Below are 20,828 nucleotides of genomic sequence, written 5' to 3'. Positions count from 1 at the left end.
GAAAACTAAATACACTAGAGTCCCAGTAATCCGAACCCCGTTAATCCGAACCAAAATATTCAATTTGAAAAAATATCCTTATTGAAATGAAAGAATATATTATAGAATGAAGATTTACTTGCATTTTATAAGTCATATTTTACTAGTATAAGTTAATGTAAACATAATTACACATCATAAACCATCAAACACTCGTCGTTTATCTTTACAAAGTCTGTTAGTTTCTTTTACCGTAGTGATTGGAACCTACTCGAAGATGCAGTGTTAAACCAGCGTCTCATAAACTTATCACATCAGTGGGCACAGCAGCAGAGTGTTGCTCGACGTTTTAGGAGACAAGTTTTAACCTAGTTTTAGTCGTTTTTCTCCTCTACAGGTTCTTAACTACCCTACTATAATTTTGTACAGTATTTTATTAATGTAACTACTAAGGAACAGACATTTCAAATTACAGTGTGTACTGCACTGTATTGTAGAAACTATTTTCCTCAGACAGTTGAGGCGCTGGTCTTCTGACCCCAACTTGACAGGTACGATCCTGGCTCAGTCCGGTGGTATTTGAAGATGCTCAAATACGTCAGCCTCGTGTAAGTAGATTTACTGGCATGTAAAAGAACTCCCGCGGGAGAAAATCCCGGCACCTAGGCGTCTCCAGAAACCGTAAACATAGTTAGCGGAACGTAAAAACACTATCATTATTATTAAAAATATTTTCCGGTTAATCCGAAAATTTCGTAATCCGAACAGACTCCGGTCCCAATTAGTTCGGATTAACGAGACTCTACTGTACAGAGGATGCTGTTGGTCTCCACATTTTTCCTGGAGTTGTCTAGCATAGAATATCATATCTGTTGGGCCTTTGGAGATTCGGAGACCACCTTGTGACTCAAGCAAAATCCTCTCTGAGATAAATTGGAGCCGGTTTAATAGAATTCCTGCGAGAGTTTTACTTGCAGTTGATAAAAACAATATACCACAGTAGTTCCCACATACACTATGATCGCCTTTCTTCTCGAGTTTCCCAAATCAAGAGGATGAATGTGAAAAGTTAGTCTTCAAGGGTATACCTTCATTTTGTATCAGTTTACTGTATAGTACTCTAATAAAAGTTCTAGCACAATACAGGACACAGAAAAGTACACCAGTAATACAGTAATTGTTAAAAAATAAACTTACATAAAGAACTGAAAAAATGACTAGTTCTTTGTAGGAGAAAATGTTGTATTGCTTGGCTGTCTCTCGCACTCATTTTGTCTTCGTGGAGCTTCATCACATAGGCGACAGGGAACCAAAATGTCCATAGCAGATGCATCTTGCTCTTCCATATAACGGAACATTCCTTCAGCGACCTGTAGTCTTCCACTGTGAGTCATCTTTTTAACTTTTCCATTGTCTTTTCATCTCTTCGTCATCTGATTGATCCTTATTTTTATCTTTCTCTTTTACCAGTGCAACCATTTCACTATCTGAAAGTTCACGGTTTTCATCCTGTTCCATCTATTCTCTAACACCACCACCAGTAACTCCTTTGCAGCCTGGAATTTTCTTCAATATGTCCACTATTTCACAGTTTTCTGTCTCTTCCTTGCTTTCCTAAATGGTCAAACAACTTTCTCCAGAAACAAACAAGACTTACATGCTCAATTTCATTCTAAGTTTCAGATATCCATTCCGCTACATCCAGCATGTCTATTTTCTTTTATTCATCAATCACACTCTTCCTCCATGGCTAAGACAAGAGAAGAAAGAAGTTTACATCTATAGCTCTTCCTCAATACCACGAACCTTCTGCGCTGGCGTAGCAGGGGGGAGAGGTGATACTCCCATGTGGCGCATCCCAGGCGGCGGATAGGGGGATCCTAACCAGCTTGCTGGCAGACTTGAGCAAAATAATATAGCTCTCGCGGACCAAACACACAACCCTCTGTGGGTGAGGGACGCAGACAAAGAATACACCCATGGTATCCCCTGTATGTCATAAGAGGTGACTAAAAGTGGTGACCAAGGGATGATGATTTGAGAACCATGAGACTACTTGTGATTAGTACTATTATGTGAGAAACACCATGGGTCGACTTTTCTTGCGATTAGTACCACCATGTGAGAAACACCATGGATCTACGTTAACTAGGAGTAATACCCTTATGTGAGGAACACCACAGGTCTGAGTGTTACCTGTATTTAGTACTGTCGCGTGTAATCCACCGAGGCGGGGGTGGGCATTCGGCTGCGCAGACTAATGTCCATGTGCTGTAACGCTGCGCTGAAATTTGTCGGTTCCCCTGTGTTCAGAATGGGTCTGTGCTACCTATGAGTAGTACCACTTACTGAGAAACTCCATGGGTCTACATTGCCTGTGATTAGTCATACTATGTCAGAAACACCACGGGTTTGGCTGCCATCCGTGATTAGTACCACTGTGAGAAGAAAACCATGGGTTTGCGTTACCTGAGAGTAGTTTCATTATGTGAAGAACACCATGGGATTTGTTACCTGTTGGCGTTAGCATAATGTGTCGTACACCATGGGTCTGCAGTGCCTATAGTTTGTACCACTATGTGAGCAACACCATTAGCATACGTGGCCTGTAATTAATTCCACTAAGTGAGGAACACCACGGGAATATCGGCGCCCGTGATTAGTCCCACTAAGTGAGGAACACCATGGTCTGCTTTACTTGTGAGTAGTATCCTTATGTGCGAATCACCATGGGTGTTTGTTACCTGTAAGTGGTGCCATTGTGTTTGACATACCATGGGTCTACATTACATGTGAAACACACCATCAGTCTACGTTACCTGTGATTAGTACCACTATAGGAGGAACACCATGGTTCTGCTTTACCAGAGATTTGTACCATTACGAGAGGCTGGTGACCTGGATTTTGGGCCCCTTTAGATAATAACCATCATCCCAATAATTTACTTGTTGTGAATTGGGTCCACTGATCATTTTTGTTTCACTATTGCTTCTTTTTTTCCCATCATTAATTTTAGATTCTCGTCAGTTTTCATTTTCGTTTTGTTCCACCTTGTACCATTAGGGGCCGATGACCTAGCTGTTAGGCCCCTTTAAACAAGCATCATCATCATCTTCCCCAATACTTCCAAAATACCCTGGTCCATTGGTTGATACACCAAAGTCACGCCAGGAGGGAGAAACATAGCTCTTATGTCCTGACCAGCGAAAATAATTTAACGATTAAAAAGAGAAGAAATATCATAACGTCAATGCTCGTCATGTTATCAAGTTATGTGGAATGTTGAGTTATCGGGTGTCGAGTTAGCAGGATTCTACTGTAGACAAGAATGTGAGTGCAATAAATGTATCAATTTTCTATGCTTTACCATTGCAAAAGGCAGCAGTCAGAAAAATCACATTCAGGATATCAGATATCCCACTATGATCAATACCTTGATACACAACACTTCAAACTATCCCACAAACACAAACACTCTGCATTTTGTACAACATGCTGAATCCACAAAGATTGGTTGGAGCAGGGTCCAGAGCACGCACAATACTCTCAAAAGTATTTCATATGTGCTCAATGGGATTGAGATTGGGGCTTCTCGGAGGCCAGGTAAGCATTTTCACATCTACAGAGTGCTCATCGAACCAGTCAACAACAATTTGAGAGCGATGGACTGGAGTGTCTTGGTGTAGGTACAGGTCACCTGCAGGGTGCTGGAGGTGAACAAAGGGGTGAACAGATTCCTGAGATGTTCGCCTGTGAGGGACTTTGTCAATGTACAGATGTCCCATTTCATCCCATGTGAATAATCCCTATATGAGGATACCACCACTACTGGCTTGAATATTGTATCCTGCTGGCAAGAAGGTTCCTGTGGTTGATGATGCACTCATACCTGTCTGTCAGCTTGTACGTACTGGTGCCTCAACTCTTCTGTCCAGGCGACCATTTTTCCATACTTCGAGTATCCAATGGTGGTGTTCCTTTGTCCATGTCAGTCATTGTGCCTTGTGACGGATTATTAAGCAGAGGTTCCCTCATGGGACGCTTGCTTCTGTACCTCATGGCAAGGAGATGGTTCTGGATGGTATGGCTGCTCACGCATCATTGTTGTCCAGCACTGAATTGACACGTTGTACCGTACCCAGGGGTAAATACCCTCTAGGACGATGCCTCCATTCATGTATGAACATCCGACTAACTCAGGGTTGGGCAGAGAGTGGGTTGGTTGTCGGTTGGGTCAGGATAAAAAGTCGAAGTTCTACTCTAAAATATCAATCAATGACAGGAAATGGAGGTATAACACGAATGAGAAACAATCATGGGGGGTAAGATGGATTTATTGATAAATATCCCCAATCATATCACGAGAAAACAAGTAAATCAAGAAAAATAATTTGTAAAAAATGAACTCAAAATATTAGAAATAAGTCGAAATTAGAACGTTACTTGAATGATAATACCAAATTTGACATCAAAATCAAGTTCAACAAAGAACACTATATACATCAAGACTGAGCTTCTTCTTATAGTCCAATGTTTATATTTTATGGCAACAAGTGTACGCAAACACTGACATGAGGTATTTCCGTATGGAGTTACACACTGTCGCATCACAACAATACGGTTTCCAAAGTTAAGTTAATTCCGAGAGTCGCCAAAATTACAATTAAATAAAAGTTACATTATAAAGAAAAGTTACGACGAAAAGAAAAATAATTAAGACGCAATGGACGCTATGTAAGTTATGCAAAATACTAGGGGCATATCCTATACTGTATTTACAACAATACAAATAATCAAACTAAACACATATATGTACATCGGATATCGAGTAAAATCTTAAATGCTACACTGATTCTAATGTGAATCCCGGTTCACTGCAAAAGATCCAGACAGAACTAGATAAACCACCAATATTTCAGCACTCGGGCTGTTCCCTTTAAAAACAACAAGACAAGGTATACAATCACAAATAACAATGTAAAATATCATCCTGTAAGGGATAAACATATAAATAACCCTTGATATCATGAAAAAAGCAATGGGCAACATTGCCTCCTTCTGCTGCGTTTGAGCGCTCAACAGCGTGGTCATCCGTCATGTACTTCCGGGTAGATTACGAGCTGAAAAGAAATGTTGAACTCCACTATGCTAAAGATTGGATTTTGTCTCCCGAGGCTGCCACAAGGAAATACTGTCTCCTTCACACCTACAGATAAACACAGGCCAGAAATCAGCTTGCCATGAGATAACGCCTTTCATCGGCTACACGGAAACTCACGTATATTCATTCCTTCTTAGCATGCTTGGGCCATTTAACAACATCAGACTCAATAGTCTGGAATTAACACTGTCCATTCTGATCACAATATACACTCAGAAGACACTAGGCAGGCACACACATCTGCACAATACTCTTTATCTCGTCAGGCATACAATCAGCCTGCACCAATACATTATAATTCAGCATGCAATCTTTATCTCATTATTTCTCATGAATCCCATTGGCCTTCCACATTATGAGACGTAGTTCGTGTCCTTTGCAGACCATCAGGCAAACAGAATCCAACTTAACTTCAAAGATCTTATTTTAACAATGGCGTTCTGCAGCTCCTTCTGTCAGCTTCTGTAAAACCATGCATCATGCAGAATAGCTATACCTGTCTCTCTGAATAACCGAAATAAAATGAACTAATACCTGTTTAACGTTGTATAAAAATGAACCTGTCAATCTAGCCCTTCTAGCATATATTTAAGGAAAACTCGGAATATCCTACGCTAAGTAACATACACAAATAAACAACAACTGATCCTATCAATCCCTCATTTTCCCAATCATCTAATCATAAAGCAAAATGAAAATAAAATAAACATGCATTATTCTCGTATCCGAAACTATCATAGTAACAAAATTAAACAAACACATGCCGTCAGGCTTACTTTACATGAAAATTAAAAATCCTATCTACACTGCCCTAGTACCTTAACATAATTTACATATCATGCCATAAATAACACATGCGCCTTAACTGAATCGACGACTCTCGAGATACCAGGATAGCAGCTTACATCCCTGCTAATTTAGTGATCTACTCCATGTCAATCACAGTATTAGCATGTGGGAATGCACTTCCTTCCTCTGTAGGCGTATCCATCATCTTGCTGGAAAATACTCCACTGGAACACAGAAGACTATGGTTGACAATATCTTCGCTGCTTAATGCTACGAGCCGAAATACCCTTTCTCTTTACAAGATCAGCTAAACACACTGATATAATTATAATACACTTCACTTAAAGGGTGAGAATACAGTTTAAAAAGCAGCACACGGTTCGCTACGGAAGTTCATTGCGAAACGCGCCTGTCGCGGAATAGTGAAACAATAGCACGTTTCCACTACACTTGTTACTCAGCGGTCACTAAACACCGTCTTTATATATTGAAATTAAACTCTGCCAAAATATACTATTCCATTTACTCAAGAACAGTAAAATCTTCCAGCTGCACAATTTAAAATATCATTTAAAATCAGTTACTGTTACTGGAATAAAACCATGTTAATCACGATCACCAATTCAGAGTTTGTGCTTCCGCACTATCCAAGCATTTAACACAGAGTGGCGCTCTCCAGAGCTTGGGTTACTGAGGAGGCTTCGGTGACGCCATTAATGCTGGGGTTCCCGGGTGTCTGAACCAACCACCAATCGGAGAATTCGTCGTATATGATGACACAATACTTATTGTGATATATTTACAAAACACAGCTCAAACACTAGCAAATCTCTTCCACCAATTTTTATATTACATTTCCAAATATATCTGACTTCTGAAACTGTGGAAAACCGATTTCCGACAGAAACAGACTTTATCAACTGAGCACGTTGGTCATCCTGGAATTAAGATTTGGCGCGGTGTGGCCTCCAGGTTTGCCAAATCCTTAAGTTCCCATTGGCTGAAATATCTTGCTTGGTCAGCATCTAATACACGTGTCGATCCTTGCCAGCGCTTGGTTACGCCATCCTTTCTCACGGTCATACGGAAATATGAAGCAATATCCAGCGACTCACTGTCTTGCTCAACATCCGGTATCAACTATCTTGGGATACGATGCTTTAACATGTTAGTCTGTAACTTTTATGAATAAATTGTACATATTGGGTCAAATAATACTCTAATTATTATTATGGGCCGGCAGGATACGGCTCAACGTGATCTGCTGCACTGTGGTAGTGGTGGTGGTGATGGCGGCGGTAGTTTTAAGAAGAAGTACAGCTAGGCAACCATCCTCTATTAACACCAGTCAGAGGAAAATTAGAAGAGGGCCATACCTTCAAAGAATGAAGGCCAAAAACAGGGAAGGTCCACACCAGGTGTGGATATGAAAGGATCCCCTAGGCCTCAAAAACCTGATACCACCTGACACGAGTAAGTGGAAGCAATGCTAAGACTCAGGTAGGGTAACTGTGGTCGCCAACTGATGCTCACAAGTTGAGAGCCCCTGGTCTCCCTTTTAATCGCCTCTTACTACAGGCAGAGGATACTGTGGATGTTATCTACAGCCTCCACCCACTCTTACGATCTGAGTTAGCTGACAGGACTTCTGCCATCAACATGTCATACAGCAAGACAGTTGATCCTGGTGGCAGTGGTTTTGACCAAATCCACGTATTCACAGTACATTGTTGATATGGTATCTCTTGGGAAGCCTTCAGAGATGGAGTGGTTCATACATCTGACTCTGATAATTTGGCTGAATCACATATGATGAGCTCTTGTGTCTTACCCATCCTGTTGTCAGCTGTTACTCATGCAGCCCTTTCGAGATCTGACATCCTTACTATTACATGCCAGACCCTCCTATTACATTAGCTGGGCCGAGAACAGAACCATTTTCCACTACAACAGCTATCTCTAATTCAAATGCTCGTAAATGTATTTACCAGATACAGTATTGTAATAGGAGCTGAATCTTGGCTGAAATAATATTATAGATGTGGGAAATTTTTCCCCGGAACTGGATTTATCGCAAAGACAGAATGGAATCGATAGGAGGGAAGTATTTTTGCTGGTTAAAGAAGAATTTTTAAGCTATGAAAAAAGTTAAAAGCTTTAAAGATAGTAGGCAACTTGATGTTTTTGGGGTTTGGGGTGTATAGACCTGGTAGTGGTATTGCTGATGTAGAATTATTTGAGAAGATATTCAGTTAAGTCTATGTCTGGTCGGTTACCCCACTACGGTAATGAGTAGACTGTACAGCCAGCATCTCAATGCCGAGCATTGCCGAGTGTTAGGTGGCAGTAAATAACTTGATCCCCTGAGCTGACCAACAGCTTTGGGCAGATGAGTTTCTGTAGGTGGAGTAATGGTCCCCTCAGTGTAGGAAATGACACTGGAATCCATCGAGTAGTGTCTGACCCCAGATTGGGGGCAACTGGAAAAGGTGTCTGTACTCCATATTAGGAGTGGCCTGATCATCTGCTGGCAGTAGCTCTACAATGCCTTTGGGAGTAGCAGCCCCATCATAATAACAGCCTAAAATTAAAGCGTCACTTTTAAATTAGCCTTGCAGAAGGCTAGGGTGTTCCCCGGAAATGACACACACTTCTTATGCTGGATGAACTGTGAGAAGTGAGCTAACGGAATAGAACATTATGAAGTTGCTGATAATCAACCTGATTTCACTGTCTGGAAAGTCAGAAGAGGTGATTGATTTCATGGAGAAGGAGACTATGGTTATGATGGGATTGAGTGAGGTTAAGTGGAGACGAAAATGAAAGAAGTTGAGGAAGGGATACACTCTCTGCTGGAGTGGAGGTCATGAGGCAAAGAATGAAGGGGGGGGATAATAAGCAACAAGATCTTAGATGAGTGTAGATAAAGTGGACTACATAAGTTATAGAATAACAAAGATGTAGTTAAAGACAGAGGATGGAATAAAGGATTTTATCCAAGTGTATGCACACTAGATTGTATGCAATGAGTAAGATATGAAGAAATTCTTGGGGAGAGAAATAAAGGATATGGAAATGGCTGTCATGGTAGACTTATGCAATGGTGGGCAGAAAAGGAATGACCAGTCAAGTTAGCTGTGTGGTTAGGGGCGCGCTGCTGTGAGCTTGTATCTGGGAGATAGTGGGTTCGAACCCCACTGTCGGCAGCCCTGAAGATGGTTTTCCGTGGTTTTCCATTTTCACATCAGGCAAATGCTGGGGCTGCGCCTTAAGTAAAGCCACGGCCGCTTCCTTCCCACTCCTAAGTCTTTCCTATCCCATCGTCGCCATAAGACCTATCTGTCGGTGTGACGTAAAACAAATTATAAAAGAAAAGGAATGAAAGTAATTATACCTTTTGGATATGGAAAGAGGAAATAAGAGGGGGAGACGTTGGTGGATTTTTGTTTTAGAAATGGTTTAAGCATGGACAATACATGGTTCAGGAAGAAGAATAGTAGAAAGATTATAGCATATGGATGGAAAAAATAGAAGGGCAAAGACAGTGCCTGATTACTTCTTGGTGGAAAGAGTAAAATGTAGACAGTTGTTAGATGTAACAACCTTGCCAAAAGTAGCCTTTGATGGAGACCATAGATTGTGGTAGCCAAAATGGATAAGAAAAATGATGAAAATGACAGAAATAGGGGAAGAAAATAAAAGTATGGAAATTTAAAGATATGGAAGCAAGAGAAAAATTCCAATATAAATTGAAACAACATATATGCTGAACTAAGGTGGGAGGTATGGAAATGAAATGGGACATGTTCAAGAAGTCGGGAAGAATTGAGAGAAAGAAGAAGAGCTGCTCGACTAAGTGGTATGTTCCGAGCTGTCAGCGGAGAGATGGCGTTTATAAAAGTAGGAAAGATCACAATATGAAGATAAAGTTGGAATTCAAGAGGACAAACTGGGGCAAATATTCACTTATAGGAAGGGGAGTTAGGGATTGGAATAACTTACCAAGGGAGATGTTCAATAAATTTCCAATTTCTTTGAAATCATTTAAGAAAAGGCTAGGAAAGCAACAGATAGGGAATCTGCCACCTGGGCGACTGCCCTAAATGCAGATCAGTATTGATTGATTGATTGATTGTATTGATTGATTGAAGTCATTTGCAAGCTGTCCGGAGAGTGCTTTTGGCAGAATAGCTGAAAAAGTGAAAGATAAATAGACCTCATGATGGAATGAGAGAATAAAGGAAGCAGTGCAAAATACGAAGCATGAAAAGTACAGAATAGGGATAAAACAAAAGAAAGTAGAAGGAAATATTAGGAAATGAAAAGAAGGTGCAAAAGTAGGAAGTGAAGAAAAGAAGAAAAGCTGGGAAGGATTTACACAAGAGTTGGAAGAAGATATGTATGGTGGTAAAATGATATGTGGACTTGTAAGAAGGAATAGAAAAGACAGAGTCTACACAAAGCAGATGAAAGTGGAAAAAGGAGGGATACTAACACAGCCAGAGGAGATAAGGAAAAGATGGATGTGAGAAGGGGTGTAGACAAGATGACAGAAATAGTGTGTGAGGAGACAGAATCTGGGAGTGAAGTCACAATTGAAGAGGTGGAAACTTCTTTCAAACTAATGAAAGTGGGAAAATCAGTCGGATTGGATGCAGTGTGTGTGGAAGTGAAAACCGCAGCAGGGTCTATTGTTCTTCAGTGGTTGTGTAGACTATTTAGATGTATTTGGAAAGAAAAATCAATACCATCTGACTGGAGTGAAGGAATAATAATACCTAGGCGTATATTTAAGAAGGGGGACAAGAGGATCTGATAGAATCACACTTGTATCTCAGGTACCAAAAATATATGAAAGGATATTAAAAGAAAGAATGAGAAGGTGGAAGAACAATTACTAGAAGAGCACTATGGATTTTGAAATGGAAGATCAACACTAGACCCTCTCTTTTGTATGAGGCAGTTAATGGAAAAACATTGGGGTACAGAAAAGATATGATGATGACATTCCTTGATTTACAGTAGGAAAGGCTTACAATAGTGAACCCACAGTAAAGGTATGGACAGCAATGCAATAGTACAGTGCAATACAATGGAGATAAAGTCTGGTGAAATATTAAGATCTCTACCATTTATCAACTGCTTCAGCTGCCGATTGGCAGCTTCCATTGTACATACATCCAGCTCCATGGCTGTCTGGTCAGTGCCTTGGCCTTTGGCCCTTGGGGCCCCAGGTTTGCATCCCAGCGAGGTTGAGGGATTTTAACTTTTAGAAGTTTAATTTCCTTGGCTTGGGCACTGGGTATTTGTGCTATCCCCAACATTTGTACAACTCACACATCACACACAACACTAGATCCTCCCCCACATTAACCTGCAGTTTCCCATACACGACAGATACTGCCCATCATTGTCAGAGGATCTGCCTTACATAGGGCTGTACCTGGCTAGCATTAGTCTACAAAATTAAATTATTGTAAAACAATATGAGATTGACCAACTCTTGGACATCCTTCACACTACTACACTAGTAATAATGTTATTTGTTTTACGTCCCACTAACTACTCTTTTACGGTTTTCGGAGATGCCGAGGTACCGGAATTTAGTCCCACGGGAGTTCTTTTATGTGCCAGTACATCTACCGACATGAGGCTGACGTATTTGAGCACCTTCAAATACCACCGGACTGAGCCAGGATCGAACCTGCCAAGTTGGGGTCAGAAGGCCAGCGCCTTAACCGTCTGAGCCACTCAGCCCGGCACTACACTAGTAGTATTGATGAATTGCTGGAATGTTGGATACACAAACCTTTTACTGAATTTTAGGATTTTTATGGATTGGATAATCTCATAAGCAGACTCCGACTTTATGGAAAGAAATTAGAACTACTCTGTTTGTTTTTATGCTTCTCCATGGTAAGCATCTAGAAGGTATTCATTCAGTTATAATAAACCAGAATACTTGCTCATTAGCCACCTCTCATGTACATATTTGTATGCTATATATTGTATATTTCAAGAAAATTATTCTTAAGATTAGCCACACACACTAAATAAATAACAACATTAATTGTTATTATTATTAGGTACGCCAGCATACTGAATTGTGTTGGATTCTGGGATGTAGGACAACGATGCCCAGGCTAGCACATCTTCCACAGTTCAAGGAGAAATCGTCAGCTCTGAAAGATGTTCCACTGGGACTGTATGTTTATCCTGTATTGCAGTGTGCTGATATTTTGTTATACAGGTTTGTGTTTCAGTCGTAACCAATTTCTGAGTATTTTAAAGTATTTGTTATTTTGACCTGTGCATGCAGAGGGCACACAGTTAAGTGCCTCTCAGTGTCTTATTAGCACTGTCAATAGTCAACTTCTATATACAGATTAAGTTTACTGACCACTTCTGCATGTTTGTTTAAAATGAGGAAAATGTTTGGTTTTAAGCAAAGCAAAGCATTGTATCAGAATCTTTCTCTACTATGTGTATAAATGTGCTATGAGACATTGAGGCAGTGTCTACCCTAGAAATTGGGAAAATAACATGATTTGCAGTTTTAAAATTCCATTTAAGGAATTCTATAATATATTTATTGAATGAATCAATGACTTCCCGCAATTATGGGTTGCCACAATGGACAAAGTATAACATATCAGGATACAGAAATTTTTATCTTATAGAAATATATAGCAGTAATATGTTTTTTTCAATTATGGAGGTCCGAACAAATGAGATCTCAGAATGTGTACAGATGCACGCATGGTGGTGATAACTATGCTTTCAATGCTGTTCTTGGGCAGCTCAAACTTCTTCCAGAATTCCATTAACAAGGCAGCCACAATAACTGATGTCTAATCTGGAAATTTCTGTGGCTGAGTAAATCAGAAGAGAAGTGGTTTGTTAGACCCTACAATGTAGATGTTCCAGTGACTATTTTGGTGGTAATCAGCTGGAGTTAAAAATTAATCTCATGTGTGGAACAAAACCATTTTACTGGGGTTATAGATCATATTTGCTGAGGTGTATTCATGGCTACTTTGTGTAAGATAAGTCTGGCATATTGTATCGTTAAAAGTTATGCTGGGTTCTTGCAGGCAGTAAGCCTTACAGTGGTCAAGATTGTATTAGAGGGGGAGCAATAAAGAAGGTCGTTGTGGAGCTGAGAGGAGAACTTATCTTTATAGGACATTAATCCAGTGAAGTCCGGCTCCGTGGCAAAATGATTAGTGTGCTGGCATTTGGTCACAGGGGTCCCGGGTTTAATTCCTGGCAGGGTCGGGAATTTTAACTATTGGTTCATTTCACTGGCACGGGGGCTGGGTGTATATGTTGTCCTCATCATCATTTCATCCTCATCACGACGCGCAGGTCGCCTACGGGAGTCAGGACAAAAGATCTGCACCTGGCGAGCCGAACATGTCTTTGGACACTCCCAGCACTAAAAGCCATATGCCATTTCATTTCATTTCATTTCATTTTATTTCGATCCTGTGAAGATCTGTGTGGTAGATTTTGATAGAGACTTGAATTTATGAGACCGCCTACATGACAATTTCAGGTTTTTGGCTCAACCCTTTCAATAGATCTTACTGTCAACAGTCAAAAATTGATGCATAAAATCTTCAGAAGTACTGTATTAGGTATCATTATTGTCTTTGCCAGACAGGTAAACAGTGTTTGTAACCTCCCAATACTGAGTTTCCTATCACCATCCATACTCATAAACCGGCCCTGTGGTGTCTAAAAGTCCAAAGTCTTAAACAGTCCTTTTCAGGACTAACATAATAAAAAGAACAATGCCAGATTTTGCACTGAATAGAAATATATTTGGTTAACACAACACTAAAAGTAAAAAAAAAAATAAAAAAAAAAAAGTAATCCGTAGAATAGGATTCGAACTTGTAGGACTCGAAATCTGGTTCTCATCTTGACAGGTGGGTATGCTTCCTCAGAGCTAACTGGCAATTGCATGAACACGCTTAATACTGTAAGGCTATTCCCTGCTGTGCATGACATGTATCATATTTACTCCTCTATAACAACCTTCAAGGGGCCAGTGATTATAAACTATGCACTAATTGCAAGTATTTGGAATGGAAATGTAAATGTAAAGACTGTTAATATGGTGCAGTTACACAATAGATTAATGGAGTCCAGTAAAAAAAAAAATGGTCGGTACCAGTATTTGAACCCCAGATCTCCTGATTGATAACCAAGGACCTATCCTCTAACACTGACACTAACATGCTGAGAAGTGCTTCATTGAGCTCCACTTGCTAGGCATGTCCATCACTTCATATATTTATGTAACCATTATGGCAGTTTCTGGTCCATTTCATTGCATTCTTTTATGTTATTCTGACATGTAGACAGTTGTGTTGTGTACTGACAGTCGGATTTTGTCAGGAACATGTCATATAACAACAGCATATTGCATCACTTTCTGTACCATCTCACCCAAGCATAATGATACCCAATGCAGTACTTCAGAAGTTTTCGTGTATCAGTTTTTGATTGTTTATCTGTACTTTGTGGAATATTGTTTAATTTAATCATTTCTTTTAACAGAGCAACTGAAGTTCCAGTAGGAGAAGATCAAGTACAACATTTGCAACTTGCTCAACACTTAGCTCGAAACTTCAATAATCAGTATGGGGCAGTCTTCCCCATCCCAAAGGCACTTGTTGGAGGTTTGTCTTGCTCATATTGCCCAGTCTTAATGCAATAACACAACTTTTGGCCCAGCTTGTCAGTATTTGATCGATAATATTTTTCATTATCAGAAATATTTGTTTCAAATGTAGGTCAATTTCATTCTGAAATTAATCACATTTAATGGAAACATTCGAGTTTTTTCGTGGTAACTTACGTACTCACTTACGTGCTCACTTATCTTTTATCTTTGCATCCGGGAGATATTGGGTTCGAATCCCACTGTCAGCAGCCCTGAAGATGGTTTTCCGTGGTTTCCTATTTTCACACCAGGCAAATGCTATGGCTGTACCTTAATTAAGGCCACGGCCGCTTCCTTCCAACTCCTAGGCCTTTCCTATCCCATCATCGCCATAAGACCTGTCTGTGTCAGTGCAATTTAAAGCCAGTAGCAAAAAAAAATCTTTAATATTGGCATAAAATTCATATACAGTATAAGCTTTTACGCTAATATGCTGAATAATATAGTAATACATACAGGGTGGTCGGAAACAACATGAACCTGGTATATGAGCGTTAAGAATGATGGTCATACTGATAAATAATTTTTTTAAAATGATTTGATATCTCGCGGCGTTGTCATTTTATCAGCTGCTGAAATTAGCCAATCATATTGCTTTGTGGGCGATTTAAGATGGGTTTTGCGAGGTGGTGTTGCTAAATCTGCACGTGGCTTATGACCGGCTTGAAAGCGCCAATAGAAGAAATAAACTTCTCCATGGGAGGGACTTCAACAAGGACCTTTCTGCTGATAGGCTTGGCGCATAGCAAGCACGCTACAGTGCATTGGCTGAAACCCATGGTGTGTTAGTGTTTGATGCTCATTTCTAACGTGGCTCTCAAGCCCGACCAAGCCATGTGCAGATTTAGCAACATTGCCTCGTAAAGCCCATTTGAATTCGCCTGCGAAGCAATCTGAGTGGCTAACTTCAGCAGCTGGTAAAATGACAATGGTGTGATATATCGACATAACTTTTTCAAATTACCTATCAGTATGACCAACACTCTTAACGCTCGTACACTCGGCTCATGTTATTTCCGACCACCCTGTATCTCAGTTAGCAAATGTGGTAAATGATGTTAACTTTTTTATAGGATTATTAATGTTATTTAACCCTCAATTGGTTGTGCCATGGTCTTTTAGACTGGGTCTGTTGTTTATTCCTGCTGAGTGTACTTGGCTTATTTTCTGGACTTTCTCCTACCCCTCACTCTACAACAATGCAGTTCTGTTATCACTTTCGCTCTACATGCTCTATTGCTACAAGCAAAAGCTTTGACACCTTATCTAAAGTTCCATGTGTGACTAATTCATATTGTCTTATTTGTGCTAATTTTTGTTTTTGCTTCTCTCTTTTGACTATTATTTGTGGTAATGTGGACAGAAAGAGAAGAAGAATGGATCAGGGAACTTCTTTTAGAATCTGATTCAGACTGTGAACTTTCTGCTAAAGACAGTGATGACTTAGATGGAGATGAAGGAGTAAGTGATCCTAAAACTAATACTGAGCAGTGAGAAGATGAGGCTGAAGGGGCTATCCTGATATATGATATAAAAACAATCAGTCCAATTTAATTTTGGAAAAAGATAATGAAACTAAATGGTATTTATGCTCTCGATCTCAAGCTGCGAGGTTACACATGCATTTGCCAGGTGTTCAAGGACTGGTAAGAAGTGTATATCATGTTTTGGGATGTTGGAATTTTTTATTGAGCAAATGATTGATGAAATAATTTGTTGTATGAATATAAAGATTGTAGAGATTAGGAGCAAATGTGACCAAGAGAGGGATATCAAAGACACTAACTTCACAGAAATGGAGGCATGTTTTGGATTTTTACACATAGTAGGTGTTCTAAAATAGCCTAATGAAAATCTTAAATATCTGTAACAAACTGATTTCACAGGAGTCAGTATTTCAAGACAACAATGAATGAAGGATAGGTTTCTACTAAGAAGTGCTAGGTTTGACAATATAAACACAAGAAATGATAGGAATCAGTATAATAAATTAACACCAATTTGTGAAGTGTTTGAACAGTTTAATAATGTCTTAGAAGTGCCGACGTTTCAAATACATTGCAGTATTCTTTGTCAAGGCGACTGAAACCGCAAAGCCGCTGCCATCAAACCAAAGAAGAAATTCATGCCTTGAAAACACTAGTAAAAAATTCCATTATTCCAGCCGAAACACAGAAGAAACTGATTTCCTTGGACCCGATACCTCCAAAATTGTATGGCCTCCCGAAAATCCATAAAGAAGGCATAACTCTGCGACCTATTGTGAGCGCTATAGGATCTCCGATGCACAATATTGCCTGTTACCTAGCCGGACTACTACAGCCACATACAGGATGCACTGAAATCTACTTGAAGGACTCCCAACATTTCATCCAGCTCCTTGAGGACCAATCCATCAAAAGTATGGACTTTTTAGTAAGTTTTGACGTAATGTCTCTTTTCACCAAGGTGCTGCTAACAGAAGTACAGTACACTAGTCATCATCAGCCTAAATAAGATACACTTTTTTTTGTTGATATCCAAGAACAATATTTTGTCGTAAATTGATAAAATTACTCAAATGAGCAAAATGTGTAATGTGATAGCATGTATATAAAATGGTGAAATCCATGAAATGTTATGTGAGATAAAATGATATCGTAGTACTGATCAGTAGATAGTGAAATGTCCAAGTTTACATATTGTAGTGAGACTATAAATATATACTATATTTATAATTAATTAATTAATTATTTGCGTATGGACCCTGTTGGATCACGCATTACATTTATGATTCGCCTTTCTAACAGACCATATTGCTTTCATTCTTTCGCTGTGTGTCTGTTTTCTTTCTTCTGACCACTTAGTCCCCGATCTTTTAGGGACTTCATTCTCTGGCTTTACTACCTATCTATGTATCTTGTGACGGTAAATGTTTCTGTCCACTATTTCTGATGGTTCTATCTGGGCCTTTTCCAGATCATTTTTGACATCTTGTATCCATGGTACGTTCTTCAGTTTTTCGGTGTATGTCAAAATCTTGTGGGTTAGCCTTGAAGACGATAGTCTGTGAACGTGTCCATAGAATTTCAGTCTTCGTTTCCTGACGTCTGCGGCAAGGTTAGACAGTCTTTCCATAGCTTTGCGTGATTTGAGCCTATACCCTTCTTCCTTTTTATCTGGGCCCAGAATTTTCCTCAAGATCTTCCTTTCCTCCTTCAAGATGTTTTCCAGATCACCTTTATTATTAAGAACCAAGATTTCACTTGCATACAGCACTTCAGGTTTAATCACAGTATTATAATGTTTGATTTTTGTATGTATGGACATGCACTTCTTGTTGTAGATGTCACGGGTTCTCCAATATGCTCTTTTGAGTTTTTGTAATCAAACTTTCTGTGCTTCCTTTTCCAACCCTGTTGGTTCTAGGATCTCACCGAGATATTTAAAGTATGGAACTCGTTTGATGTGTCCATATTTTGTTTGTAATTCCTGAATGTCGAATTTAGTGCAAATAAACTTGGTCTTCTCGAATGAGATTTTAAGTCCAGTTTTCTCAGCGCATAACCAATAATGAAATTCATAACCTTGGATTAGAAATAGCCACACAAAATTATTATCATCATCCCTACATTGCCACTATACCTTACCATTCATGGTCCAGTCCACTTCTACTACATCTGTATTTTTCCTCAGTGATTTACCATTATACCATTATAAAGTTCTGGCGTTAGAACAGTATTTGAATAAGATACACTACAATCGATAGTAATTGGTGATCCTTAAACAAGGAAATGGCTTATAACAGCTATCAAGGTTAAACGTTAACACAGATTATCGTTTACCATTCCTGTCTATGAAGATGGCAGTATGAGAAGATGTGCATTTTGTCCTTACCCTCATATTTTTCCAGATGTTTCCTTTCTGTTACTGCTTCTACGAACTTTGGCCTGTTGTGCATACCCTTAATGTTCCTATCTTCCTTTCTAACTTCTTGTATTTTATGGTATTTTATGCAAAGAGAGAGAGAGCAGAACAAAAAAAAAGGAACACAAATAATAGGACAAATATAATGACAGTATGGTAGGGAAGAGAGAGCACAGAAAGAGGGGACAAGGACAGTCTCCACATCTTCACAAACTGCCATTTTTAAATAGATAGGCTCTGTGTTCATCAGTCCCAATTTTTCTACTTCGATCTCTTTTCAGCTGCTGATAAGCTCATTTCTGCCTTCCAGCTTCATCAGGAGGGTGGGCATCAACACTCATCGAAGGGGCCATCTTGACAGGTCGTCAGTCTTGAAGGAGGTCGTGTAGGATGAGAAGAAAGCCAGATAAATACAGGAAAAGGGAAGAAACATAAGATAAAGATTATACAGGTGGTAAAAGATTAGGAACAAAAGACAGACAGGAAAGCAGAAACCTGGGAAGCAGAAACGAGCTTGTTGGGGGGCTGAGAAGAGACGGATGTTGAAGAACTGGGATTGATGAGGAGAGAGAGCCTTCTTATTTGAAGATGGTGGTTTGTGAAGATGTGGAGATTGTCCTTGTCTTTTTGTGTTTTATGTTTGCCCTTGTCCCCTCTTTCTGTGCTCTCTCTTCCCACACAGTGTGTGTTCTTTTCTTCTTCTCCCCCACCTCTCTCTTGATCTAACACTAACCGGGCGAGGAGTTGGCCGTGCGCGTAGAGGCGCGGGCTGTGAGCTTGCATCCGGGAGATAGTAGGTTCGAATCCCACTATCGGCAGCCCTGAAAATGGTTTTCCGTGGTTTCCCATTTTCACACCAGGCAAATGCTGGGGCTGTACCTTAATTAAGGCCATGGCCACTTCCTTCCAACTCCTAGGCCTTTCCTATCCCATCGTCACCATAAGACCTATCTGTGTCGGTGCGACGTAAAGCCCCTAGCAAAAAAAGATCTAACACTTGTTTGTTCTTTTCTGATACTAAATTCCCATTTCAAATAGCAACCATTTTATATTGTATTAACCCTATGTAGCACATACAGTAACTTGGTATTCTGGATTCTTGCAGTCACATGCAATTCCAGGCAGACAAAAATAACATTTAGTTTTTCTCTCATTCTCTTCATTTCATCATTTTATCTTTGTATTTCCCCTTAAAGCAGAAATCACAACTATATTTTCTCAAGTATGGTTTTATCTTCATAATCAGTTTCATTAGACTGTGAAATTTCAGACATTTGATCATATTAATATATTATATTATAAGTGTATTGAAAAATGACATTTTCGGTGTTGTTTTTTCAGACAGACTTTGTCCGTTCTTTTATCAAGTTCATGCAGGTTGTAAAATTCTATTCATCCAACTTTATATTGTCCATATATTAGCTTTATTATGTACTTTTTTTCCATATCCTTATGATCAGTTCAAATTTGGATGGATGATTTTTTTTTTTTTTTCAAATCTTTCCCCCTTTGTGTTATTATTCAGTGTGTGTATATAGGTTTATCATGGACCAAACCTTTGAATTATTAGTAACAGACCTATTTTTTATTTCAGATTCTCATACAAGTAGACTGAGAAGTCTTCGTGACCCACTCAAGAAGATGTCAAAATCAGAACCAGACCCAAGGAGTAGAATAAATCTAACTGACACTTCAGATTCTATTTTAGAGAAATGCAAGAAAGCTGTAACAGACTTTACGTCTGCATTAACATTCAATCCAGAAGAGAGGCCTGGTGTTTCAAACTTAATTACAATCCACTCATTGCTTAGCGGAAAATCACCCCAAGAAATTTGTAATGAATGTGCTAGTTTAGATACTGGCAGGTATGGAAAATTATTATATAACTTCTTTTTTTTTTGGCATTCCTTTACATTATTAAACCTGATTGAAAAATGCAGCAGTTGAACACAAAAATTCATGTGCTGCAAAATATCAGATGCCGGTACTCCAACAACTTGGTACCTAGACCTATGTTTTTTAAATAACACTGTCCTGCAATGGTTTCATTGCCGCCATCCTGTATTGCTTTTTAGGATGACTTCTGCATCCTGAATCAGGATCTGATGTTAATTTTTCCCCATCACATCACATTTTCTCAAAAATCCTATATTACGTTTATTTCATCACATGCACTAATGCACTTCTTACGTCGTTAGGAAGAGTGTTGCTTTCATTTAGATTTCTATATTCTTTTATTAATTTATTTTATTAATGCA

General features: G+C 39.3%; 1 protein-coding gene across 2 annotated transcripts in view; it reads left to right on the top strand.

Annotated features, from left to right (window-relative positions):
* The window catches only part of TrpRS-m (Tryptophanyl-tRNA synthetase, mitochondrial), a 37,901-nt gene that overhangs the window by 5,021 nt on the left and 12,052 nt on the right, over positions 1–20,828 (top strand). For both annotated transcript variants that reach the window (XM_068225106.1, XM_067135731.2), the window contains 3 exons: positions 12,017–12,180; positions 14,499–14,620; positions 20,165–20,435. In XM_068225106.1, the coding sequence (XP_068081207.1) occupies positions 12,017–12,180; positions 14,499–14,620; positions 20,165–20,435 (557 nt within the window). The remainder of the gene's footprint in view (positions 1–12,016; positions 12,181–14,498; positions 14,621–20,164; positions 20,436–20,828) is intronic.

Source organism: Anabrus simplex, chromosome 1 (assembly GCF_040414725.1).
Source record: "Anabrus simplex isolate iqAnaSimp1 chromosome 1, ASM4041472v1, whole genome shotgun sequence".
NCBI classification, from domain to species: domain Eukaryota; kingdom Metazoa; phylum Arthropoda; class Insecta; order Orthoptera; family Tettigoniidae; genus Anabrus; species Anabrus simplex.
This window is presented reverse-complemented; position numbering and strand designations above follow the sequence as displayed.